At 40.6% G+C, this 24,098-nt stretch overlaps 1 protein-coding gene across 1 annotated transcript in view; it reads left to right on the top strand.

The window, feature by feature from the left end:
• Positions 1-284: 284 nt before the first annotated feature.
• CIDEA (cell death inducing DFFA like effector a) overlaps positions 285-24,098 on the top strand; it is an 84,460-nt gene continuing 60,646 nt past the window's right edge. Inside the window, exon 1 of the mRNA XM_053714906.1 lies at positions 285-413. Within this exon, the coding sequence (XP_053570881.1) occupies positions 361-413 (53 nt within the window). The 5' untranslated portion in view covers positions 285-360. The remainder of the gene's footprint in view (positions 414-24,098) is intronic.

The raw sequence follows: 24,098 nt of genomic DNA, 5'->3' as shown, positions 1-24,098 counted from the left end.
GGTTTCTAAGATGTCTGTTATCTACCAATATCCATTGCTTAAAAAAACAACAACAAAAAAACGTATAAACGTTTAATAGGAGCTTGTACTGATATTATATAGTTGTTATGTGGTCGTGTTTGAGTCTAAGCAAAAGGATATGTGATAATGTGTGTGATAACAACAATCCAGTTGAATGCTTACGACAACCGTAGACGAGTGTGAAAGCACTAGCTAGGCGGGGCTATCTATGTGTGTCATGCAGTGATGTGGTAAGGAGGAGGGACAACAACCAATGCGTCATTAGAAGTGGGTGAAAGGTGACTGCTCTCTCTAGTGTTAACAGTTAGGCTCGGCGTATCCTTACAGCACCCTGACAGGATGCAAAGCGCCAGGGAGTACGCTAGTGCCCTGTCACCCACAGCACTAATAAGGTGAGATCACCCGTTGGAACCACTTATAAAAGTGGTGATTGGTGAGTAGCGTTAGGGGCGGCAGGGATCAGTATTTATACTCACTGAATTCACCGACAACAAATAGCACAAAGACGCACAATTCTATGACATATACGTTTTGTTTGGTTGAGCTGATATAGACTCGTTTGGCAGAATTGTTTTTATCGGTTTCTGCCCAGCTGCTGTGGTATACTTAGGTTGACCCTCTTCAGGCTTCTTATCTATAAGGGGTCTCCATCTGCAGGACCCTCGCTTTCATGAAAACCGTAATTAAAAACAGGTCGAAAGAATGTGGATATGTCTTGAAACACAACATTGTGTATATCTGTACATTTAATATATACAATTTGCCATGCTCAATTCTTTTTTTTTAATTTAGTTTTCTTAGAGGACGTCAGATATTTTTGTAAGTTTGCCCTTCTTCACTGCTTGTGTCCTTTTATTTACATAACAGCTGTTTCGTTACCATAAACAGGCCACTGATTCTGTTGTTGCCATTTGTACCTTTAGGCAAGCAATGTGCAGTATTTTTCTTCAACAGAGGAGTCTTTACAGCGAAGTAGTAAAAAGCTTAATACCATAGCACAGAGGAATTTATATTTTATGCCACTGTCTTTGTAAAACTACCATATCTCATTTAAAGGGCCATTATAGTGGAAAATACCATGTTTTATTTAATATAGATCATGTCATTTTAACACTCTACAACTCTTATGTGTTTAACTCCCAGAAAGGGGTTAACATATAAAGTACTGCTTAGAATCCACATAGCATTGCTAGTCCTGAGCAGAAACTGCTACTGACCCAATTGAGCAATGATAGTTGCACTGACATTTTTTTTATACATTTATTTACAGTGTAAATTTAGACAATAAAGTGTCCGTTTTTTTAAAAATCCGATTAAAAACAGGGGCACTTTAATTCATCAAAATTTACATTTCACTCGTGTTGTGAAATTACTTACCTTTTAATCTTGACAGTAGGGCTGGGCGATATCCATCCCAGGAACGCTAACTGCTCAGAGTGAGAGACACGTCACGTGTCAGCTCAGGATCTTCTCTTCAGTCGCCGCTCAGCCTGATCACATGGGGCGAGTGATGTCACTTCTGGGTGGGGCTAAAAATCACATACTCTTGCGGTTTTCAAACCGTGGCGATTAATCGCGGTTTAAAACAGCAACCGCGATTAATCGTGCAGCCCTACTTGACAGCCGCTGCACCGCTTCCCCCACCCGTCGCAAAACCTCTTCCCGGGTCTAAAATGAGGAATCCGGCTTCCTCCAATCAGGGCGTTGAATCAGACACAGAAGCCATGATTTAAGGATGACTGATCCGTCATTTCTGACGTATGAAGAGGCTTGCGAAGACCGGGGGAATCGCTGGAGCGGCTGTCAAGATTAAAAATAAAGTATTTTCACAACACAAGTGAAATGTAAATTTTTATGAATTAAAGCGCCCCTGTTTTTAATCGGATTTTTAAAAACCGGACACTTTATCATCTAAATTTACCTTCACTTTAAGTTTGTTGTTTTGTGATTATAATCAGTGTAGATAATTTGGAATAAACGCACACAATTGCATATCCATCTTATTTTATGATTGTGGCTCTAAATATTTTTGATAATTTTGACCACTTCTTATTCACAAAATATATTACTACTATGGTGTAGTATCATAATCGGTGATATTGGTAGGGGGCTTCAAGGGAAGGTGGGAGTTTTGCAGATAATACAAACATTTGTAATTCTGTTTGTATTCGAGGAAGGGTAAGATATAATGAGCAGTGACAGTAGGATTGGAGATGTGAGAGGGATCCAATCTATCACAAAATAAAAATCAAAGGACCATTAACCCCTTCATAACTGGGGCAAGTGTTTGCAGATGTAAACACTTGATTGAAAAAATAAATCACATGAATGTTGATGCGATCATGTGATTTAAAGGCCGGGATCAGATCACGGGGGACTGCCTACGGTGCTAGGCATGCCCCCCCCCATTCCTTTTTCCCATTAAGCAAAAACAGGAGGCTTTAAATTACAGTACTATTAGTACAGCATGAAATGTCCTAACAGTGTTAAGCGGTTAAATAAGTTGAACTGCACAATCAGCAAACCCATAATAAAAAGACAATTTTAGTCTGAATTTTAAATGAGGACTTTTTTTTTTTTTTGACAAATTTCAAAGTTACTTTAATTTTCATTCCCACTGCATCATGTGACATCCACAAACCAATCACAAAATTCAAATACGTATATTCTGTGAATTCTAGCACATGCTCAGTAGGAGCGGGTGCCTCAGATATTGTGCATTTAGATTTTGGAATTAAATTTGAATTTAAAATTACATGCCGTACCTCCATAATAAGAGTTTAATTTTGATATTACTGTTCCTTTAAAATTTGGGATGTAAACCCATATAATTCAGTAGCACTACACTAACAAAAAAAGGAATGGAACTCCAGGTATTTTTATTCAGTGTGAAGTTTGGTAATGGGCACAGTAGCACATCAGGTAAGGTCAGGATAACTCTTGGTTACCAGCAGCAGCAGGAAACCTAGAGTTATGTCACTTTATAAATCACCAGTTATCTTGCATATTGCAGTTATGTTATGAAGACAAAAACGGCTCTGCAGACAAACTATTTAAAACTTTTAAACTGTTTTTAAGGGACATGAAACCCACATTTCTATTTTTCACGATTCAGATAGAGCATGCAGTTTTAAATAACTTTTAAATTTATTTCTGTTATCAAATTTTCTTAATTCTCCTGGTACCTTTTGTTAAAAAGCAGGAACATATGCTCTGCAGCATGCACGTGTCCGGAGCAGTATATGGCAGCAGTTTTGCAAGAATGATATCCATTTGCAAGAGCACTTGATAGTAGCACTCTTTTCTGCCATGTAATGATCCAGACATCTACCTAGGTATCTCTTCAACAAAGAAAGAGAAGTAAATTGGAAACTTTTTAAAATTGTATGCTCTGTCCGAATCACAAAAGAAAAATGTTGGGTTTCATATCCCTTTATCAAAGTTTGTATTGTTTTACAGTCAAAGCAACCAAGAAACATAATCCTTGAAAAGTGTCTTCAGTAGTTTTATCTGCTCTTTATCCTGCCCGGACACCCGGGGTGGGGAGAAACACAATCTGCAGAGGTAAATTTATTTACATAAAAAGCTGGAAAATAAATAATGAAAGTACATTGTATAGCTTTGTTTACCATGCTTGAATTGCAACATTATATACGTCACCTCCCTCTGGTTTTGAGTGAGTGGTGGGGATTTAATACAGGGACTATTGGTTACTAGTTTGGCCCCGTTTGTGTCATCAATATCTGCAAGTACGCTCATAACCACTAGGAACTTTCCCTCATAGGATTTAGTCAGAGGTATACATCAGGAGGACTGTGCTTATTTGACCGCATGTTATTGTCTGCAATTATACAATAGTACAGATTTACCTGTTTATTCAGTGGACGCACTGTGTTACTGGACATTTGAGCTCCCCTGTTTGTATGTTAGGTAACGAATTAATCGCATATGCTTAGTATGATTTTTCCTTATTTATTTTCGTGCACACTGTTTCAAATTTTTGCTTAGCTAGGGTTAGTACAGTGACTCAGACCAATCCCAGGACAACTGTTTCGTGGTTATTGCCACTCATCAGCTGGGAGTAGGTTAAGTCACTGCTTGGTAAAGTTCATTTTACTGCTATGGCATAAAGGGAAGTCTGTTTTAAAAAGCAGGCTAAAAGTAAAAAGGTGAGTCATTGTGAACCTCATTTGCATATCTTACCCAGATTCATTTGCTGCATTGGAAACAGTGTAGTCAGAGAGTTTCTAGGTTTAAAGCAAGTCTTCTGACTTGTTTAGATTTGTAAATGGTTTACACAATGAGTTATTTTCTCTATATTTTGTATTTAGTGGAGGATTTTAAACTCACTTTTCGCCTCCCCATAATTTTAATTGTTGTGTTTTATATATATATATATATATATATATATATATATATATATATATATATATATATATATATATATATATATATATATATATATATATATATATTACAATTTTTTTTTTTTTTGTGTGCAGATAATTACGAACAGGTGATTAGTGAACCAAAATTTAGCTAGCGTAACTATTCACTCCTGAGTGGGAGTCCCACCTTTCGCGGGATACACTTAGCTACAAAGATATTATTTCCAACAATCCTGATTAATAGACAGATCTTTAGTGCAGAGGTAATCCATACCACATCAACAACTCATATAGGTAACTGTTGTAAGGTATAATTGATAATACACAATGGCAAAAAACCGGGTAAGTATCATATCACTCACCCTCCTTATCCGTAGCGGTATTCGTGCCTCTGTCACACACAACAGGTGAGTATTGCTGTTGTAGGCTGTTCTGAACTCCGGAACCATTCAGGCTCTCCTGAACCCGTAGCAAAACCAAAATGTAAGTTTAAAACAGATTCACAGTTCCAGGGTAGAAAGGAGAGAGAGGGGAGATTTTGGTATAATAAAACATGTACTTTATTAATGTTTCTTAAAACAAACCGGCACAGCAAACAGTGATCTCACTGTTTGCTGTGCCGGTTTGTTTTAAGAAACATTAATAAAGTACATGTTTTATTATACCAAAATCTCCCCTCTCTCTCCTTTCTACCCTGGAACTGTGAATCTGTTTTAAACTTATATATATATATATATATATATATATATATATATATATATATATATATATATATATATATATATATATATATATATATATATATATATATATATATATATATATATTTGTAGTCCTGTTTGTTTTTGGTTTAGCAGAGGTGACAACCCTAGGATCAAAATTCTCATTCCCCACTTGTATAACATGACATACATAAAACATAAAACAAAATGCTATTATTGGTCACGCACCTGTTATTTTTGCCTATATTTAAAGTGCCGGATTTTCAGTTAGCGTTGGTGAGAAGTGCAGGTGGGGAAGCTTAAAATAGGATTTAGCAATAACTTAATCTTTACATACATATGCCTTAATCTATTTTTTATGTTGTTGCTTCTGGACTTTGCTAGCAGCAGACATTTATACTATTGGTATGTCAACCAAATATTTTATCTAACAACATTTTGTGTAATTTTGTTTCAGGTGTTAGTTTTATTCAATCCCTTCTCCCCATGTTAAACTAAATTAAAGGGACAGTCAAGTGCAAAAAAACTCATGTTTCAAATAGGGGCATGTAATATTTTTTTTTTTCTTAATAAAAAGCTTTATTGTTTGAATGTGCTCATGAATACATAAACAAAAAACATTAGGTCATACAGCCATTTCAAAAACAATTAGTATTGCCAAGTCTGTTGAAATGCTAACTGCATCATACAATATATAACGTACATGCAACGGTCTTGAGAGGATAAAAAAGAAAATAAAGAACATTCAAAGCATAACGAAAAAAAAATAAAAAAATGGAAAGAATTAAGTCATTCTTCGAAGGGTATTATACAATCAACGTTTAGCATATCAATATTATATACTAACAATAGGCTTTCCTATGGAGTCAACTGCGTCCGCAATTTTTAGTGATTTGAATAGCATACGCCTGCTCCCTACTTCATAGAACAGGAGTAAATAAAAGACTCAGTTAACCCAGTGATCTATAGGTCATGTAAGCAGGCTAGAAAGGAGAAAAAGAGTGAAAGAAGAAATAAGGAAGAGAAGGGTGTTGGGAGGAGGACCGGGAAGGAAAAGGAAAAAAAAAAAAAAAGGGAGGGGGGAAAGAGGAAAGGGACGAGGAGGGCACACCATGTGGAGCCTGGGTCAAGGAAGTATGGGATCTGTGGAAATCCAATATCTAAATCGATTTGCCTTCCCAAATTAGTGTCATGTATTCGTGTGTAGTGAGTTTTCCTATTTTGAGGTAATGGTATCTCTCAAGGCTAAGTAAATCTTTAACTCCTTCCCTCCATTCCTCTACGTTTGGAGCCTGAAGTGATTTCCAGTGCTTCGGGATCAAACCTTTAGCACAGTGCAACATCAGAATTAATAATCTCATTTTGGCTTCTTCTTTTATTTTGAGTAGATTGTGAAACAACAGATAGTGTGGCTCAGGGGGTATGATAACTGATAGGATTCTGCTACATTCAAGGAACATGTTCTCCCAGAAGGGGCGTATCTGTGGGCATGTCCACCATATGTGCATAAGAGTGCCCTCCTCTCCGCAGCCCCTCCAGCACTCCCCTCCAAGATGCGGATAAATCTTTCGAAGTCTCTGAGGTGTAAGATACCATCTGCTCAAAAACTTATAGTACATTTCTTGCAAGCGGGCAGAGACCGATGCCTTTCTTGCTTTGTCAAAAATCGTTAACCAATTCTGTGTCTCAATTCTGATACCCAGGTCCTTCTGTTATGCTTCAACATAGGAAGGCAGGGTATTGTCGTCTCTCACCAGCAGCAGTTTGTATAGACGCGATATCAAGTGATCAGGTACCTCCCTAGTAGTGCAGAGCATCTCAAAGGGTGTTTTACTTCTGGACAGCAGTGTTTTGTCCTGCAGGCTATTAAAATAGTGATTGAACTGTGCAGTCCGGAACCAGGACGAGAACGTCCAGTTGTCCCATTCAGCCAGCTCTTGTTGTGTCTTGATCTTTCCATCAAGTATGGTATTCGAGATAGCTGCCTCGGCTAGAGAATAGGCTAAGCTCCGATTATATGGTTTATGAGTAAGGCCATTATCTGGATTCTCCCAGACCGGCGTCACTGGGGCGTCAATTGTCGAGAGCTTCTTGTCTGTTTTCAGTAGCACATCCCACAGTCGGAAGACATCCTCCATTAGTGGATACTGTTGCATTTGTCTAGGACGCTGCTGTGCTGAGACCCATGCAAGGGAGCCAACATTGCCTCGCCTCATGATATCTCCATCCAGTCTTATCCAGATTTTATTAGGGGAGTTATGGCACCACTCTACAAGGCGCTGAAGGCCTATTGCTTTGCGATAGACGAGGAGCTGAGGGACACCAAGACCTCCCCTATCTCTAGGAAGATACATTGTGTTCCTGTTTACTCTTGGTTTAATACCACCCCAGATGTACGCCTCTATTTCTGATTGCATCTGGTGCACGAGATGTGAGGCAGCTGAAAGAGGTACAGTCTGCATGATGTATAGAATCCTGGGGAGAACATTCATCTTGACAACGTGTATTCGCCCCACCCAGGAGATATTTTTATTTTTCCAAGTTGCAAGATCTTGGGTTATATCTTCCCTGATCTTTTTGTAGTTTATTTCTACAATCTCTTTTATGGACGGGGCCAGAACTATCCCGAGATATTTAAGCCTGCCAGGTGAAATACGGAGTGAGCATTGAGCACGTAGTGCCTCTATCGTCTCCTTAGGTTCCGTGACATTAAGGATCTCCGATTTTGTTGGATTAAGTAGGAAGTCCGAGACTTTGCCATATGCCTCAAACTCCGTAAGTGAAGTTTGCAAGGAGGATTTAGTGTTGGTTAGCGTTAGTAGAACATCATCTGCATACAATGCAATTTTATGTTCTAGATCTCCAATTTTTTTACCCTCAATATCAGCATTACTTCTAATCCTGCAAGCCAGGACCTCGATGACCAAGGCAAACAGGAGGGGGTACAAGGGGCACCCCTGCCTAGTGCCATTAGTAATCTTAAAGGGTGCGGAAAGCATACCATTAACCCGGACTTGCGCTGTGGGAGCTGAGTATAAGGAAAGCACGCTGTTCAGAAACTTAGGGCCAAAGCCCAACTTCCCCAGGGTATGCTGCATGAATCTCCAATTAACCCGGTCGAAAGCCTTCTCCGCATCCGTTGACACTAATGCCAACGGTGCGGAGGTAGCTTGGGCATGTGAGATCAGTTGGATGATTCTCAGTGTGTTATCGCGGGCCTCCCTCGCTGGAATAAAACCAGTCTGGTCCGGTGATACTAACCTAGGCAAGTAGCGCTTAAGACGGTTCGCCACGACCTTAGCTAAAATCTTAACATCTGAGTTAAGAAGAGATATTGGTCTGTAGCTTTCTGGCAAATCTGCTGGTTTCAGAATAACTGTGATAAATGCCTCCAGCATCGACTTGGGTAGAGTAGGCTCTTCCGTCAATAGACTGAATATGTGAAGTAAGTGTGGGACCAGTACGTCTGAAAAGATTTTATAGTACTGAATGCCGAATCCGTCTGGCCCGGGGCTCTTGCCGGTGGGGAGGTCCTTAATTGCTAAAATAATCTCTTCCCTCCCAAAGGGAGCGTCAAGTAACTCTTTCTTCTTGGGTTAGGCTCGGCATATCGACCTCTGCAAGGTAGTCTAGAATGGCTCTTTCCGAGCCAGGATCCTCTGCGTTTATGTCCCGATCTGGACCCCCTGTGTGGATATTATATAGAGTTTCATAAAACTCCTTGAATCCGTTTGTGATTGATTGTCCATCCTTACATCTGTCTACCAGTTCGTAAACGTAAGACTTCAGCCGTTGGCGCGTAAGTGCTCACGCCAAGAGCCTCCCCGCCTTATTGCTCTGCTCAAAGAAGCGCTGTCTAAGTTTTAGGGCTTTTTCTTGTTGCTCTCGCTGTAAATATTGTAGTAGGTCCATTCTGGCAGCCACTAATCCCTTTTTAAGGGTATCATTTAAAGGTGAATCTTTGTGCGCCTGTTCGGCCCGGGAAACCCCCAAAAGGAGCCCGTCATATTGTTCTTTTTTCACCCTATTCAGAGCAGCCTTACGTTTGATCAGAAGGCCCCTGACCACACACTTGTGGGCCTCCCACACAGTAGTAGGACTCAAATGATCCACAGAGTTCAGGCGAAAATATTCATTTATGTTCTGTAGTTCTTGTTTATAAATGGGGTCAGCAAGGAGGGAGTCCTCCAATCTCCAAACAAATGGAGTCAACGGGGTGTCTGGCCAGTCTATAGAGCATCTGACCAGTGCATGGTCTGACCAAGTGATCGAGCCAATGCTGCTGCTGGTTGTCAACGAAAGCCCTACCGAGTCAGTAAAGAAATAGTCAATTCTAGTATATTTCCCATGTGGGTGGGAGTAAAAGGTATAGTTTCTTGTCGTAGGATGCAGTATACGCCAGACATCATGTACAACCATTTCTTTAAGTGTTTTAGTGAGATGTTTGAGTGTTTTAAGTGGAGTGCTGGAAAGGCCATCAGAGGTATCCAGTTCAGGGCAGATGGATACATTGAAGTCTCCCCCCCCAAAAATATTGCCTATTTGTATTTCTAGGATCTTATTCGCTACCCCCTTGAGGAACAAGTCCTGCGCTGTGTTGGGAAAGTATACATTAGCAAAAGTTATGGGTCTATTATACAGTGTACCTGTCAAAATTAGGTATCTGCCTTCCGGGTCTCTACAGATCTGGGTAACCCGAAAGGGGACCTTGGAGTGAAATAAAATGCCCACACCATTTTTCTTCCGAGGGCCTGATGCAAAGTATGCTTCTGGGTATTGTCGGCTGTGCCATCTAGGTTCATTATGTTTAGAGTAGTGTGTCTCCTGTAGGAAAACAACGTCCCCACCCATCCTATGGAGATCCCGAGTAACTATCGATCGCTTCCCTGGGTTATTCAAACCCTTGACATTTACAGTTATTAGGTCAATCAAATGACTATCTCTACTTCCACGTATTTGTGCCATCATGAGTGTGCTAATGTTGTTATGGAGAGGGGGGGGGAAGAGGGAAAAAAAAAAAAAAAGGGGGGGGAGGAGAGAGGAGGAGAGATGTAAATTATACAAGAAGGGAAAAGAATGGAAAAGAGGTAGATGTTAAAGGAAAATAAGGATTATAGTTATAAAGGGGTTAAGATTAAATAATAAAATGTAGATGAGGCTAGCTGATCGCTAGCTACGTAATAAAAAGTTTTGGTAAAGTTCCCCAAAATCGGGGTAGCAACAATAAAGTCAACAATAAATTCAAAATAGATATTTGAATAATACAACAGAGGGTAGTAACCCTATTACTCTCATTAATAAACGCTTATATTTGTAAGAAAAAATTCTTTGTAAGAAAAAGGCAATTGGTGTACCTATATTAACAATAAACCACTTTAACATTTTATGCTATTAAACCTAAATTAGAGCAGTATCCTCCCCCGGCCTAGACCACAGATTCGTAGGCAGGCCCCGGGAGTTTCCCAGAGGCCCGTCCAATGCCAGTGTAACTATCCATCTGGTGCATAGGCCAAGGGCAGGAGACTACGCTCATTGAGTTAGATAAAACTGAATTGACAGAATCTAGTAAAAGCAATCTAGCTTATGAACACATATCAAGACATACATTGCAATTTAAATGCACTGTTGGTGAGAGTCCTTCAGTCCAGAGCAATCAGTTAATAGTGCATCACATATGTGCAGGATCTATCCTCTGGATTAAAAGTTCTTTGGTGTATGCATATATACAACAATTTCAATCTGGAAGATTACTATTTTAAACCTAGTAAAAGCAATCTAGCTTATGAACACATATCAAAACATACATTGCAATTTAAATGCACTGTTGGTGAGAGTCCTTCAGTCCAGAGCAATCAGTTAATAGTGCATCACATATGTGCAGGATCTATCCTCTGGATTAAAAGTTCTTTGGTGTATGCATATATAGAACAATTTCAATCTGGAAGATTACTATTTTAAACCTAGTAAAAGCAATCTAGCTTATGAACACATATCAAAACATACATTGCAATTTAAGTGCACTGCTGGTGAGAGTCCTTCAGTCCAGAGCAATCAGTTGATAGTGCATCACATATGTGCAGGATCTATCCACTGGACTAAAAGTTCTTTGGTGTATGCATATATACAACAATGTCAATCTGGAAGATTACTATTTTAAACACAATAATTGTCACTTATCTGTCTGGTTCGATCTTCACGTAAACTCCCAAGTTTCTCCGTCATACATAAGATGATGTTGAAGGATCTACAAGCCAGGCTCACGGCCTGTTCAGTTGTGCTTCTGCCTCTTCCAACCCCGGTTCCTGGGGATGTGGGTTCCGATTTGGAGCTGGCGGTCTTATTTGTAGGCCTAAAGTTTGATTGAAGTTTTGTAGATCTGCCTGCGTTTTAAAGGTGGCTGTTGTACCATTTTTAGAAGCAATGATACAGGTGGGGAATCCCCATCTATACTGTATTTTCTGCGCTTGTAGTATTGAAGTGATGTAACGCAGGTCTCTTCGCTTCTGGAGCGTAGACGGACAGAGGTCTGTATAGACCTGGATCTCAGATCCCTCATAAGTAACATGTTGTTTGTTTCTTGCGTGCCCCAAAACTTCCTCCTTGTCCCTATAGGATAGCATTCTAACTATAATATCTCTTGGTGGGGCTCTTGAGGGCGGTTTAGGCCTGTGAGCCCGCTCTATTTGGATATCTTCTGCGGCTGGGGAATTCTTGATGTATCTAAATAGGTCTTGAATATACTCTAAAATATCTGGGGGGCCAACTGTCTCTGGGATCCCTCTAAGTCGTAGGTTGTTGCGCCTACTTCTATTTTCAAGGTCCTCAAGACGCTCAGTTAGGCTATGCACAATTGTTTCCTGGGACTGTAAGCAGCTAGACTGGTGTTGCAGGTCGGAGCGCAATGTTTCTTGTGTCTCTTCGACTTCTGTCACCCTGTGGTCTATGGCAGTGATGTCTTGCTTAATTTCGCTGAACATGCGCTTTACATCTAACATTGCCTCTCTAATATCATGTTTAGATGACAGGTGCTTAATGTCCTCCTTTGTGAGATAGGCAGGTTGTGTTGTATCTGAACTGTTTGGTTGCGTTGTATTATTTTGACCAACTGTGCCAGTATGTTCCTTAGATACCCCAGGGGTTATTTCAGGTGTGATAAGGTAATTCTCCATGTTAGAGGATTGTGAGCCCTTGTGGGGTTTAGTAACCCTCCTATTGGACATATCTTCCCCCTGTTGTGTATCCAAAGGAACGTTATACCCAGACTTCCTGATCTGCAGACCAGATTAATATTGTCCCAGAATAAGATTATTGCTGAATCAGCTATTGTCTCAATCACTCTCAGTCTAGTTTGCGTGCTGTGTGAGACAATTATTTAAGGGCTCTACTAGTGACAGTCTGCACAATCCTCAGGACTCAGCGTGTTTTCCCCTGTGTAGGTGAAGGGTTATATGACCCTATTTGAGCAGCGGGGTTATTTACACCTTCCCAACAGTCCTAAAAAAAAATTATAGTGCTGCGTGTGTGTTTTAACATACGGGACTCACCCGCTCTGCAGCAACCGCCTTCTGCGTGCCTGGGGCCTGTGTGAGGGATGGCCGTGTGCTGGTCGGATGATATCAGCAGGGGTCAAAGCCGCTATTTCGATCTTGCGCTGCTCGCCTCTAAGCAAAGGTCCTTGCCGGTGCTGGGGATGAGACTATTGATCGCCCATGAAGTGCAGCTTGTCAAAGGAGCGGTTACAGCTGCGTAGGCCCGAGTTGCGCCGCAGCGTGTATGCGGCGTTCTAGTAAGTGTCCCAAAAGTCTCACAGGAGGGATCCCACTGGTGCCCGATGTTCCTCCGTAATTCAGGGCTTAAAGGTACAAGTGTGGTCTATTTGCTAAGCTTATATGTGCCTTTTTCTAGCTAATGAGAGGTCTAGGGCTTCAGAGCTCGTTTAACATGCGGCCATTAGGTTTCCTGGCCAGGCTCCGCCCCCCAGGGGCATGTAATTTTAAACAACTTTCCAATTTACTTTTATCACCGATTTTGCTTTGTTCTTTTGGTATTCTTAGTTGAAAGCTAAACCTAGGAGGTTCATATGCTAATTTCATAGACCTTGAAGGCCGCCTCTAATCTAAATGCATTTTGATAGTTTTTAACCACTAGAGGGCATTAGTTCACATGTTTCATATAGATAACATTGAGCTCATGCACGTGAATTTACCATGGAGACAGCTCTGATTGGCTAAAATGTAAGTCTGTCAAAAGAACTGAAATAAGGGGGCAGTCTGCTGAGGCTTAGATACAAGGTAATTACAGAGGTAAAACGTATAATTAAATCTGTGATGGTTATGCAAAACTAGGGAAATGGTAATTAAGGGATTATATATATTTTAAAACAACAATAATTCTGGTGTTGACTGTCCCTTTTAAAGATGAGATTGCATTTTAGTAGTTAAAGGACTCCAAAACTTTAGCTTTTTGTTCACACCCGGACGGCAAATGTCATATTACAAACATTTATATATCAAATGACCTACATTTAAACTCCAATGATGTTTCCTGACATCAAAAAAATAAACTTTCATTTTCGCTGATGTCATCAATCCCCACCCTCCAATATGGGCCGTGCACGATAAAAATCAATTTCCAATCAGATGGCGATATCGTGCATATAATTAAGTGACGTTTCCTCGCCATGTGCATGCGTACTGAGATCCATAAACTCGTGCATGCGCATAGCCCCTCCCTAATGCCGGAATTACTCATAGAATGTTATCGCAATAAATATGGAATTAATGCTCGTTATTGGTAGGGAGATTGTCGCACCGCTCTTACCTGCTCTGAGAAGCTCTGTCATCCGCTCTGCTATCCATACATGAGGCCGCTGCTTTGCTGTGAGTGACGAAAAAGGATGACGATTCAGCATATCGCACGTGCGCATCGCAGTAATACTCCGCCATTTTCTTAACCTGGGTTATCGGTCTGGATTAGGTGATAGAAAAGCTTAGCCAGTGGTGGGTTTGGAAATAGTTTGATTTTGCGAATCGGATATCTACTAAACGCTAGTTACTTGAAATGGAATGTAAATTACAAAGTGATGTAAAATGTATAGATTTTGCGATTGCACATGTTTTGTTTTCTTTAGTATTGTCTGCTTGGCTTTCATTCTTTTTTTTTTTTTTTTTTTTTTTTTTCAGCAAAAGAGCACATTTTAAAATTTGGAAAATGTATCTTTTTTTGGTTACATTTCAGACTTCTCCACACCATTCTATGTTTTTATTTAAACATTTATTTTTATTATCTTTCTAAAATGACACTGACATTTTACAAGACAGTAAAGTGAATGTTATAAAAACATTGTTTAATTTCTTTAAAATTGATAATTTTAGCCTATTCAATTACTAGTTTTTCAGTGTAATAATATGATTTGGGCATTCCATATCCCATGGGAAGAGATTAGCTTTATTTTCCTTCTCTGTGAAGGTGCAAGAAGGTTGTCATGGAATTGATAAGGAGCCATATGAATTTGGAAGAAAAGCAGATTATCCGAGCTTTAGCAGATGGGGAAGATTACATTTAGTAGGAAAAAGTTACTTGAGTATTATGGTCAGTAAGCAGGCATGTGAGATAAATTTTGTTAAAGGGACATTGTACATTAGATTTTTCCCTGCATAAACATTTTGTAGATGATCCATTGATATAGTCAATCTGGTAGTGTTTTTGTAACAATGTATAGTTTTGCTTATTTTTTAAGAACATTATGCTGATTTTCAGACTTCTAACCAAGCCCCTCAGTGTCAGATTTATACATGCGTTTACAGACTTCTGCTGGCTCCTGTTTTTTGTATCTGTCTTTTCATTTGCAGACAGTGGGTGTCTGTTTTCCCAGCCCCTTTCAGTGGGTGTCAACAGTTTCTAAGTTAGTTTTTAAAAGGTTTTGTACTGAATGTTTATCAGTATCTGTGCATATTCTTCTTTATAGTAGTGTCTATTGCATGCAGTTATGACAATTGGTGTATACTGTCCTTTTAATGACTAGCTAACCTAGATGGTACTGTCTCTGGTCTGATAGCTTGGGAAAATGGGAAAAAAGTAGAACTGTTCTTAGAAAAATGTAACACCTAGTATTCTACTAAGGTCTAATCACACATGTTGCTTTAATCCATCACAAAATTTAGTGCATCTAAAATTCATGTGGACATTTTGGAAAGAATGACAGGAAATGAGATGCGTTTCTAAATGATGTGAAGGGACAGTAAACACCAAATTTTTTGTTGTTTAAAAAGGTAGATAATCCCTTTATTACCCATTCCCCAATTATGCATAACCAACACAGTTATAATAATATACTTTTTACCTCTGTGATTACCTTGTATCTATGCCTCTGCAAACTGCCCCCTTATTTCAGTTCTTTTGACAGACATGCATTTTTAGCCAATCAGTGCTTGCTCTTAGGAGCTTCACATGCCGGAGCTCAATGTTATCTATATGAAACACATGAACTAACACCCTCTAGTGGTGAAAAACTGTCTAAATGCTTTCCGATTAGAGGCAGTCTTCAAGGTCTAAGAAATTAGCACATGAACCTCCTAAATTTAGCTTTCAACTAAGAATACCAAGAGAACAAAGCAAAATTGGTAATAAAAGTAAATTGGAAAGTTGCCCTATTTAAATCATGAAATATTTTTTGTGACTTTACTGTCCCTTTAAGCCTCCATAAACATTTTGAAACAAAATAGCAGCCAGTGTTAAAGGAGCAGTGAATTCAAAATCAAACTTTCATGATTCAGATAGAACGTTCATTTTTAAACAGCTTTCCAATTTACTTCTATAATCTAATTTGCTTTGTTCTCATACTTATTTAGGCTCGGGAGCAGCAATGCACTACTGGGATGTAGCGGAACACATTGGGTGAGCCAGCAACAAGAGGCATATATGTGCAGCTGCCAATCAGGAGCTAGTTCCTGCTAGTGTTTTGCTGTTCCTCAAACAAAGGGTACATCAGAACATAAATGTGAGTCTAATATGAACATGAGATTTTGCAGAAAAATATCAGTCGGGGCCAAGAGACCATCCAGACTTAACAATATACATGATTTAAAAAAGCAAACAAAACTGATTAGTATAAAGGAACACAAATTAGATTACTAATAAAGAGCTGGAATGTTTTGAGAAAAAAAAAAAGGTTAAAGGGAACAGCCTGGGGTTATGGAGCAGAAAAGAACCAGGTATGAGCTTGTTATGTACAGTATGTAATTAAATAGTGCTGCTTTAGCACAACAAATTCCATTGAAAATACATGTAATTCAACCTTGCCCGTGAGTAAAGAGTGCTGGTGTTGTCACAAGCTTATACACAGAATGGTTGTACCCGTTCCCTAAACCTTCACCCGTATAGGCTGCTAAATAGTAGCATTAAACTATTGAACATTCTATTCCCTGAGTTGCTCCTGTATCTGTGTAGGTGAATGTACAGACCTGTGTACAAGGTGCTAACCTGATCCTTTCTGACTATGAGCCTGTCCAGTTCTGCTTCTTAGTTGCTGTTCTGGCCATTGCCCCTGGTCATCCATACAAGATGTGCCTCTGGATCCGGTTACATCTTCTCAGTTATGAAAATACTGAATACAGGATCTTACACCGCTTCACACACTTGGTGGTGCAATTTTGTACTATGGAAGATGCCAAATAAAGGGACAGTAAACTCCAAAATTAAGCTTTTGCGATTTAGACAGAGCATGCAATTTTAAACAAATTTTCTCCAACATTGGTGTGTCCGGTCCACGGCGTCATCCTTACTTGTGGGAATATCTCTTCCCCAACAGGAAATGGCAAAGAGTCCCAGCAAAGCTGGCCATATAGTCCCTCCTAGGCTCCGCCCACCCCAGTCATTCTCTGCCGTTGCACAGGCAACATCTCCACGGAGATGGTTAAGAGTTTGTGGTGTTTAGTTGTAGTTTTTTTATTCTACTATCAAGAGTTTGTTATTTTAAAATAGTGCTGGTATGTACTATTTACTCTGAAACAGAAAAAGATGAAGATTTCTGTTTGTGAGAGGAAGATGATTTTAGCAGACAGTAACTAAAATCGATTGCTGTTTCCACATAGGACTGTTGAGATGAAGTAACTTCAGTTGGGGGAAACAGCAGACTTTTCTGCTTAAGGTATGACTAGCCATATTTCTAACAAGACTGTGTACTGCTAGAAGGCTGTCATTTCCCCTCATGGGGACCGGTAAGCCATTTTCTTAGTCTCAAACAGAATAAAGGGCTTAATATGGGCTATAAAACTGGTAGACACTTTTATGGGCTAAATCGATTGCTTTATTTGGACATTTTATACATGTTTATGCTGATAATTCACACTTATAAACTTGGGGAACGTTTTTTTAACTTCAGGCACTATGTTAGACACCTTTTCCAGTCAGGAAGGGCCTTCCCAGTTGTAGGCTGAGCCTCATTTTCGCGCCATTACTGCGCAGTTGTTTTTGAGTGCAAGACATGCAGATGCATGTGTGAGGACCTGAAAGTAGTTGGAAAAGTTCCTAGAAGGCGTCATTTGGTATCGTATTCCCCTTTGGGCTTGGTAAAGTCACAGCAAAGGCTGTAGCTGGGACTGTATAGGGGTTAAATCTGTAACCGGCTCCGGTTAATTTAAGGGTTAAAGCTCTGAAAATTGGTGTGCAATACTTTTAATGCTTTAAGACACTGTGGTGAAATTTTGGTAAATTTTGAACAATTCCTTCATATATTTTCACATATTCAGTAATAAAGTGTGCTCTGTTGACAGTAACGGTTTTGTTTTAAAACGGTTTTTGTGCTTTATTGACAAGTTTAAGCCTGTTTAACATGTCTGTGCCTTCAGATAAGCTATGTTCTATATGTATGAAAGCCAATGTGTCTCCCCCTTCAAAATTGTGTGATAATTGTGCCATAGCGTCCAAACAAAGTAAGGACAGTACTGCCACAGATAATGAAATTGCCCAAGATGATTCCTCAGATGAAGGGAGTAGACATGGTTCTACATCATCTCCTTCTGTGTCTACGCCAGTTTTGCCCACGCAGGAGGCCCCTAGTACTTCTAGCGCGCCAATGCTTATTACCATGCAACAATTGACGGCTGTAATGGATAACTCCATAGCAAATATTTTATCCAAAATGCCTGCATATCAGAGAAAGCGCGATTGCTCTGTTTTAAAACACTGAAGAGCAGGAGGGCGCTGATGATAATTGTTCTGTCATACCCTCACACCAATCTGAAGGGGCCATGAGGGAGGTTTTGTCAGATGGGGAAATTTCAGATTCAGGAAAAATTTCTCAACAGGCTGAACCTGATATTGTGACATTTAAATTTAAATTAGAACATCTCCGCGCACTGCTTAAGGAGGTGTTATCTACTCTGGATGATTGTGACAACTTGGTCATTCCAGAAAAATTATGCAAGATGGACAAGTTCCTAGAGGTTCCGGTGCACCCCGACGCTTTTCCTATACCCAAGCGGGTGGCGGACATATTGAATAAGGAGTGGGAGAAGCCCCGCATACCTTTTGTTCCCCCTCCTATATTTAAGAAATTATTTCCTATGGTCGACCCCAGAAAGGACTTATGGCAGACAGTCCCTAAGGTCGAGGGGGCAGTTTCTACTCTAAACAAGCGCACTACTATTCCTATCGAAGATAGTTGTGCTTTCAAAGATCCTATGGATAAAAAATTGGAAGGTTTGCTTAAAAAGATTTTTGTACAGCAAGGTTACCTTCTACAACCCATTTCGTGCATTGTTCCTGTCACTACAGCAGCGTGGTTCTGGTTCGAGGAACTAGAAAAGGTCGCTCAGTAGAGAGACTCCATATGAGGAGGTTATGGACAGAGTTCAGCACTTAAGTTGGCTAACTCTTTTATTTTAGATGCCGCTTTGCAATTAGCTAGATTAGCGGCGAAAAAATTCAGGGTTTGCAATTGTGGCGCGCAGAGCGCTTTGGCTAAAGTCTTGGTCAGCGGATGTATCATCCAAGACAAAATTGCTTAACATCCCCTTCAAGGGTAAAACTCTCTTTGGACCAGAATTGAAAGAGATTATCTCAGACATCACTGGAGGAAAGGGCCACGCCCTCCCACAAGATAGGCCTTTCAAGGCCAAGAATAAGTCTAATTTTCGTTCCTTTCGTAATTTCAGGAACGGACCGGCCTCTAATTCTGCATCCTCTAAGCAAGAGGGTAATGCCTCACAGTCCAAACCAGCCTGGAAACCGATGCAAGGCTGGAACAAGGGTAAGCAGACCAAGAAACCTGCTACCGCTAACAAAACAGCATGAAGGAGTAGCCCCCGATCCGGGACCGGATCTAGTGGGGGGGCAGACTCTCTCTCTTTGCTCAGGCTTGGGCAAGAGATGTTCAGGATCCCTGGGCACTAGAAATAGTTTTCTCAGGGGTTATCTTCTGGAAATCAAGGAACTACCCCCAAGGGGAAGGTTCCACATGTCTCATTTATCCTCAAACCAAATAAAGAGACAGGCGTTCTTACATTGTGTAGAAGACCTGCTAAAGATGGGAGTGATACACCCAGTTCCAATGACGGAACAAGGAATGGGATTTTACTCAAATCTGTTCGTAGTTCCCAAAAAAGAGGGAACCTTCAGACCAATTCTGGATTTAAAGATCCTAAACAAATTTCTCAGGGTACCATCGTTCAAAATGGAAACCATTCGAACGATTCTACCCACTATCCAGGAAGGTCAATTTATGACTACCGTGGATCTAAAGGATGCGTACCTACATATTCCTATCCACAAAGAACATCATCAGTTCCTAAGGTTCGCCCTTTCTGGACAAACATTACCAGTTTGTGGCCCTCCCATTCGGATTAGCCACTGCTCCAAGGATTTTCACAAAGGTACTCGGGTCCCTTCTAGCGGTTTCTAAGACCGAGGGGCATTGCAGTAGTACCATACTTGGACGACATTCTAATACAAGCGTCGTCCCTTTCAAAAGCAAAGGCTCATACAGACATCGTTCTGGCCTTTCTCAGATCTCACGGATGGAAGGTGAACATAGAAAAAAGTTCAACAGAGGGGGTTTTTGGTTACGCCACACCACAAAAGGACTGTTTAAACTTAACACACATATTGTGGGGAGTGCTACCAAAGTGACCAAAATAATTACAAAACAACAAAAGATATTTTGGTGCACATCCAACCACTTAAGTCCACTCTTTCATGGCATATTAGTATATGCTTCTGTCTGCCAAATATACTTACATAGCTTCTAATAAGATTGGGATAAACATCTCGCAATAATATGAGCTTATATTTGTGCTGCAAAAAACAAATATACTTCTATCTGCTAAATATATTTACATAGTTCAAATAAAATTGAGATTAACATCTTGCAATAGTATTGACTTATATTTATGCTGCAAAAATTTTTTTTTTTTTTTTTTTTTTTTTTTGCTTTTTAAAAAATGCCTTTAAATGAAATGGGATCTTAGTCACACAATATGATCATATTCTGCTAAGCCAGTCTACCACTTACAAGGTGTCCCACATCAGACCGGTCCTATACTAACCAGTTTACACACTGCAGCAAGTCATGTCTACACAGTGTGAAGCTTTCTAGCTTAAAAGTAAGTATATTTGGCAGACAGAAGCATATACTAATATGCCATGAAAGAGTGGACTTAAGTGGTTGGATGTGCACCAAAATATCTTTTGTTGTGTTATAGAAAAAAGTTCTCTGTCTCCGTCAACAAGAGTTCCCTTCCTGGGAACAATAATAGATTCCTTAGAAATGAGGATCTTTCTGACAGATATCAGAAAGTCAAAACTTCTAAGCGCTTGTCAAGTTCTTCATTCTGTTCCACGTTCTTCCATAGCTCAGTGCATGGAAGTAGTAGGGTTGATGGTTGCAGCAATGGACATAGTTCCTTTTGCGCGAATTCATCTAAGACCATTACAACTGTGCATGCTGAAACAGATAAAGTAGGTCAGAAGACCAGAGATTCACTCCGTTGGTGGATATCCCTGGACCACCTATCCCAGGGAATGAGCTTCCGCAGACCAGAGTGGGTCATTGTCACGACCGACGCCAGTCTAGTGGGCTGGGGTGCGGTCTGGGAATCCCTGAAAGCTCAGGGACTAGGGTCTCGGGAAGACTTCTCCCGATAAACATTCTGGAACTAAGAGCGATATTCAATGCTCTCAGGGCTTGGCCTCAGCTTGCAAATGCCAGATTCATAAGATTCCAATCAGACAACATGACGACTGTTGCGTATATCAATCATCAGGGGGGGAACAAGGAGTTCCCTGGCGATGAAAGAAGTAACCAAAATAATACAATGGGCGGAGAATCACTCCTGCCATCTATCTGCGATCCACATCCCAGGTGTGGAGAACTGGGAAGCGGATTATCTGAGTCGTCAGACATTCCATCCGGGGGAATGGGAACTCACCCGGAGATTTTTGCCCAGTTGACTCAATTATAGGGCATTTCAGACATGGATCTGATGGCGTTTCGTCAGAACTTCAAGGTTCCTTGCTACGGGTCCAGATCCAGGGATCCCAAGGCGACTCTAGTGGATGCACTAGTAGCGCCTTGGACCTTCAACCTAGCTTATGTGTTCCCACCGTTTCCTCTCATTCCCAGGCTGGTAAGCCAGGATCAAACTGGAGAGGGTCTCGGTGATCTTGATAGCTCCTGCGTGGCCACGCAGGACTTGGTATGCAGACCTGGTGAATATGTCATCGGTTACACCATGGAAGCTACCTTTGAGACAGGACCTTCTTGTTTAGGGTCCATTTGAACATCCAAATCTGGTCTCCCTCCAGCTGACGGCTTGGAGATTGAACGCTTGATTCTATCAAAGCGTGAGTTTTCAGATTCGGTGATTGATACTCTGGTTCAGGCCAGAAAACCGGTAACTAGAAAGATTTACCATAAAATATGGAAAAGATATATCTGCTGGTGTGAATCCAAGGATTCCCTTGGAATAAGGTAAAAATTCCTAAGATTCTTTCCTTTCTGCAAGAAGGTTTGGATAAAAGATTATCTGCGAGTTCTCTAAAGGGACAGATTTCTGCTTTATCTGTCTTACTACACAAACGACTGGCAGCTATGCCAGATGTTCAAGCATTTGTTCAGGCTCTGGTTAGGATCAAGCCATGTTTACAGACCTTTGATCCTCCCTTGGAGTTTAATATCTAGTTCTTTCAGTTCTTCAAGGGGTTCTGTTTGAACCTATACATTCCATAGATATTAAGTTGTTATCTTGGAAAGTTTTGTTTTTGGTTGCTATTTCTTCTGCTAGAAGAGTTTCAGAGTTATCTGCTCTGCAGTGTTCTCCGCCCTATCTGGTGTTCCATGCAGATAAGGTGGTTTTGCGTACTAAGCCTGGTTTTCTTCCAAAGGTTGTTTCTAACAAAAATATTAACCAGGAGATAGTTGTACCTTCTTTGTGTCCGAATCCAGTTTCAAAGAGGAACGTTTGTTACACAATTTGGACGTAGTCCGTGCTCTAAAATTCTATTTAGAAGCTACAAAAGATTTCAGACAAACATCTTCTCTGTTTGTCGTCTATTCTGGTAAAAGGAGAGGTCAAAAAGCGGCTTCTACCTCTCTTTCCTTTTGGCTTAAAAGCATCATCCGATTGGCTTACGAGACTGCCGGACGGCAGCCTCCTGAAAGAATCACAGCTCATTCCACTAGGGCTGTGGCTTCCACATGGGCCTTCAAGAACAAGGCTTCTGTTGATCAGATATGTAAGGCAGCGACTTGGTCTTCACTGCACACTTTTGCCAAATTTTACAAATTTGATACTTTTGCTTCTTTGGAGGCTATTTTTGGGAGAAAGGTTTTGCAAGCCGTGGTGCCTTCCGTTTAGGTAACCTGATTTGCTCCTTCCCTTCATCCGTGTCATAAAGCTTTGGTATTGGTTCCCACAAGTAAGGATGACGCCGTGGACCGGACACACCAATGTTGGAGAAAGCAGAATTTATGCTTACCTGATAAATTACTTTCTCCAACGGTGTGTCCGGTCCACGGCCCGCCCTGGTTTTTTAATCCGGTCTGATTAATTATTTTCTCTAACTACAGTCACCACGGTACCATATGGTTTCTCCTATATTTTTCCTCCTGTCCGTCGGTCGAATGACTGGGGTGAGCGGAGCCTAGGAGGAACTATATGGCCAGCTTTGCTGGGACTCTTTGCCATTTCCTGTTGGGGAAGAGATATTCCCACAAGTAAGGATGACGCCGTGGACCGGACACACCGTTGGAGAAAGTAATTTATCAGGTAAGCATAAATTCTGTTTTCCAATTTACTTCTATTGTCAAATTTGATTTGTTTCCTTGGCAACCTTTGTTGAATAGTAAACCTGTGTTTATCAACCTGTTTGTAGCAAGTACCCATACAGGCATACATATTGTTAAAATAACAATAGGCAGGTGTGCATATCCCAGAATGGGATAAACTGGCATCAGATATGGTTATTATGCCCTTAACCCAGTGACGTACCCTGTCTGTCGCTGCAGTCCTGGGCTTCTCTCTGCCGTGATCTCGCTCAAAATTGTGAGTGCGCTATTTCTGCATGCCCCACGAGTGGGGCACTGCACAAATAGATTTGCAGAGTTACCGATGCAGAGAGGGCCAGGAGGGAGGTAGGGGCAGTGAGGGGGATCCTATGTGGGATCCGTTGCCATAAAGGGATCTGGGAGGGGAAGGGTGGTAGGGTATTGAGGGGGGCAGCTACATTACAAAAAATTTAAAAAAAAAATTAAAAAATGGCATAATTTGCAGCAAACTGGGTAATAGCAGACAGCTGCCAGTACCGAAGATGGCAGCAAATAGGTAGAGGGGGTATGGTTCGTGAGCTGTTTGGGTGCTAAGGGGGAGCCAACACTGCAGAATATATATATATATATATAATATATATTTATATATATATATATATATATATATATATATATATATACACACACACCACGGAAGGGGAC

Source organism: Bombina bombina, chromosome 5 (assembly GCF_027579735.1).
Source record: "Bombina bombina isolate aBomBom1 chromosome 5, aBomBom1.pri, whole genome shotgun sequence".
Lineage (NCBI taxonomy): Eukaryota > Metazoa > Chordata > Amphibia > Anura > Bombinatoridae > Bombina > Bombina bombina.
This window is presented reverse-complemented; position numbering and strand designations above follow the sequence as displayed.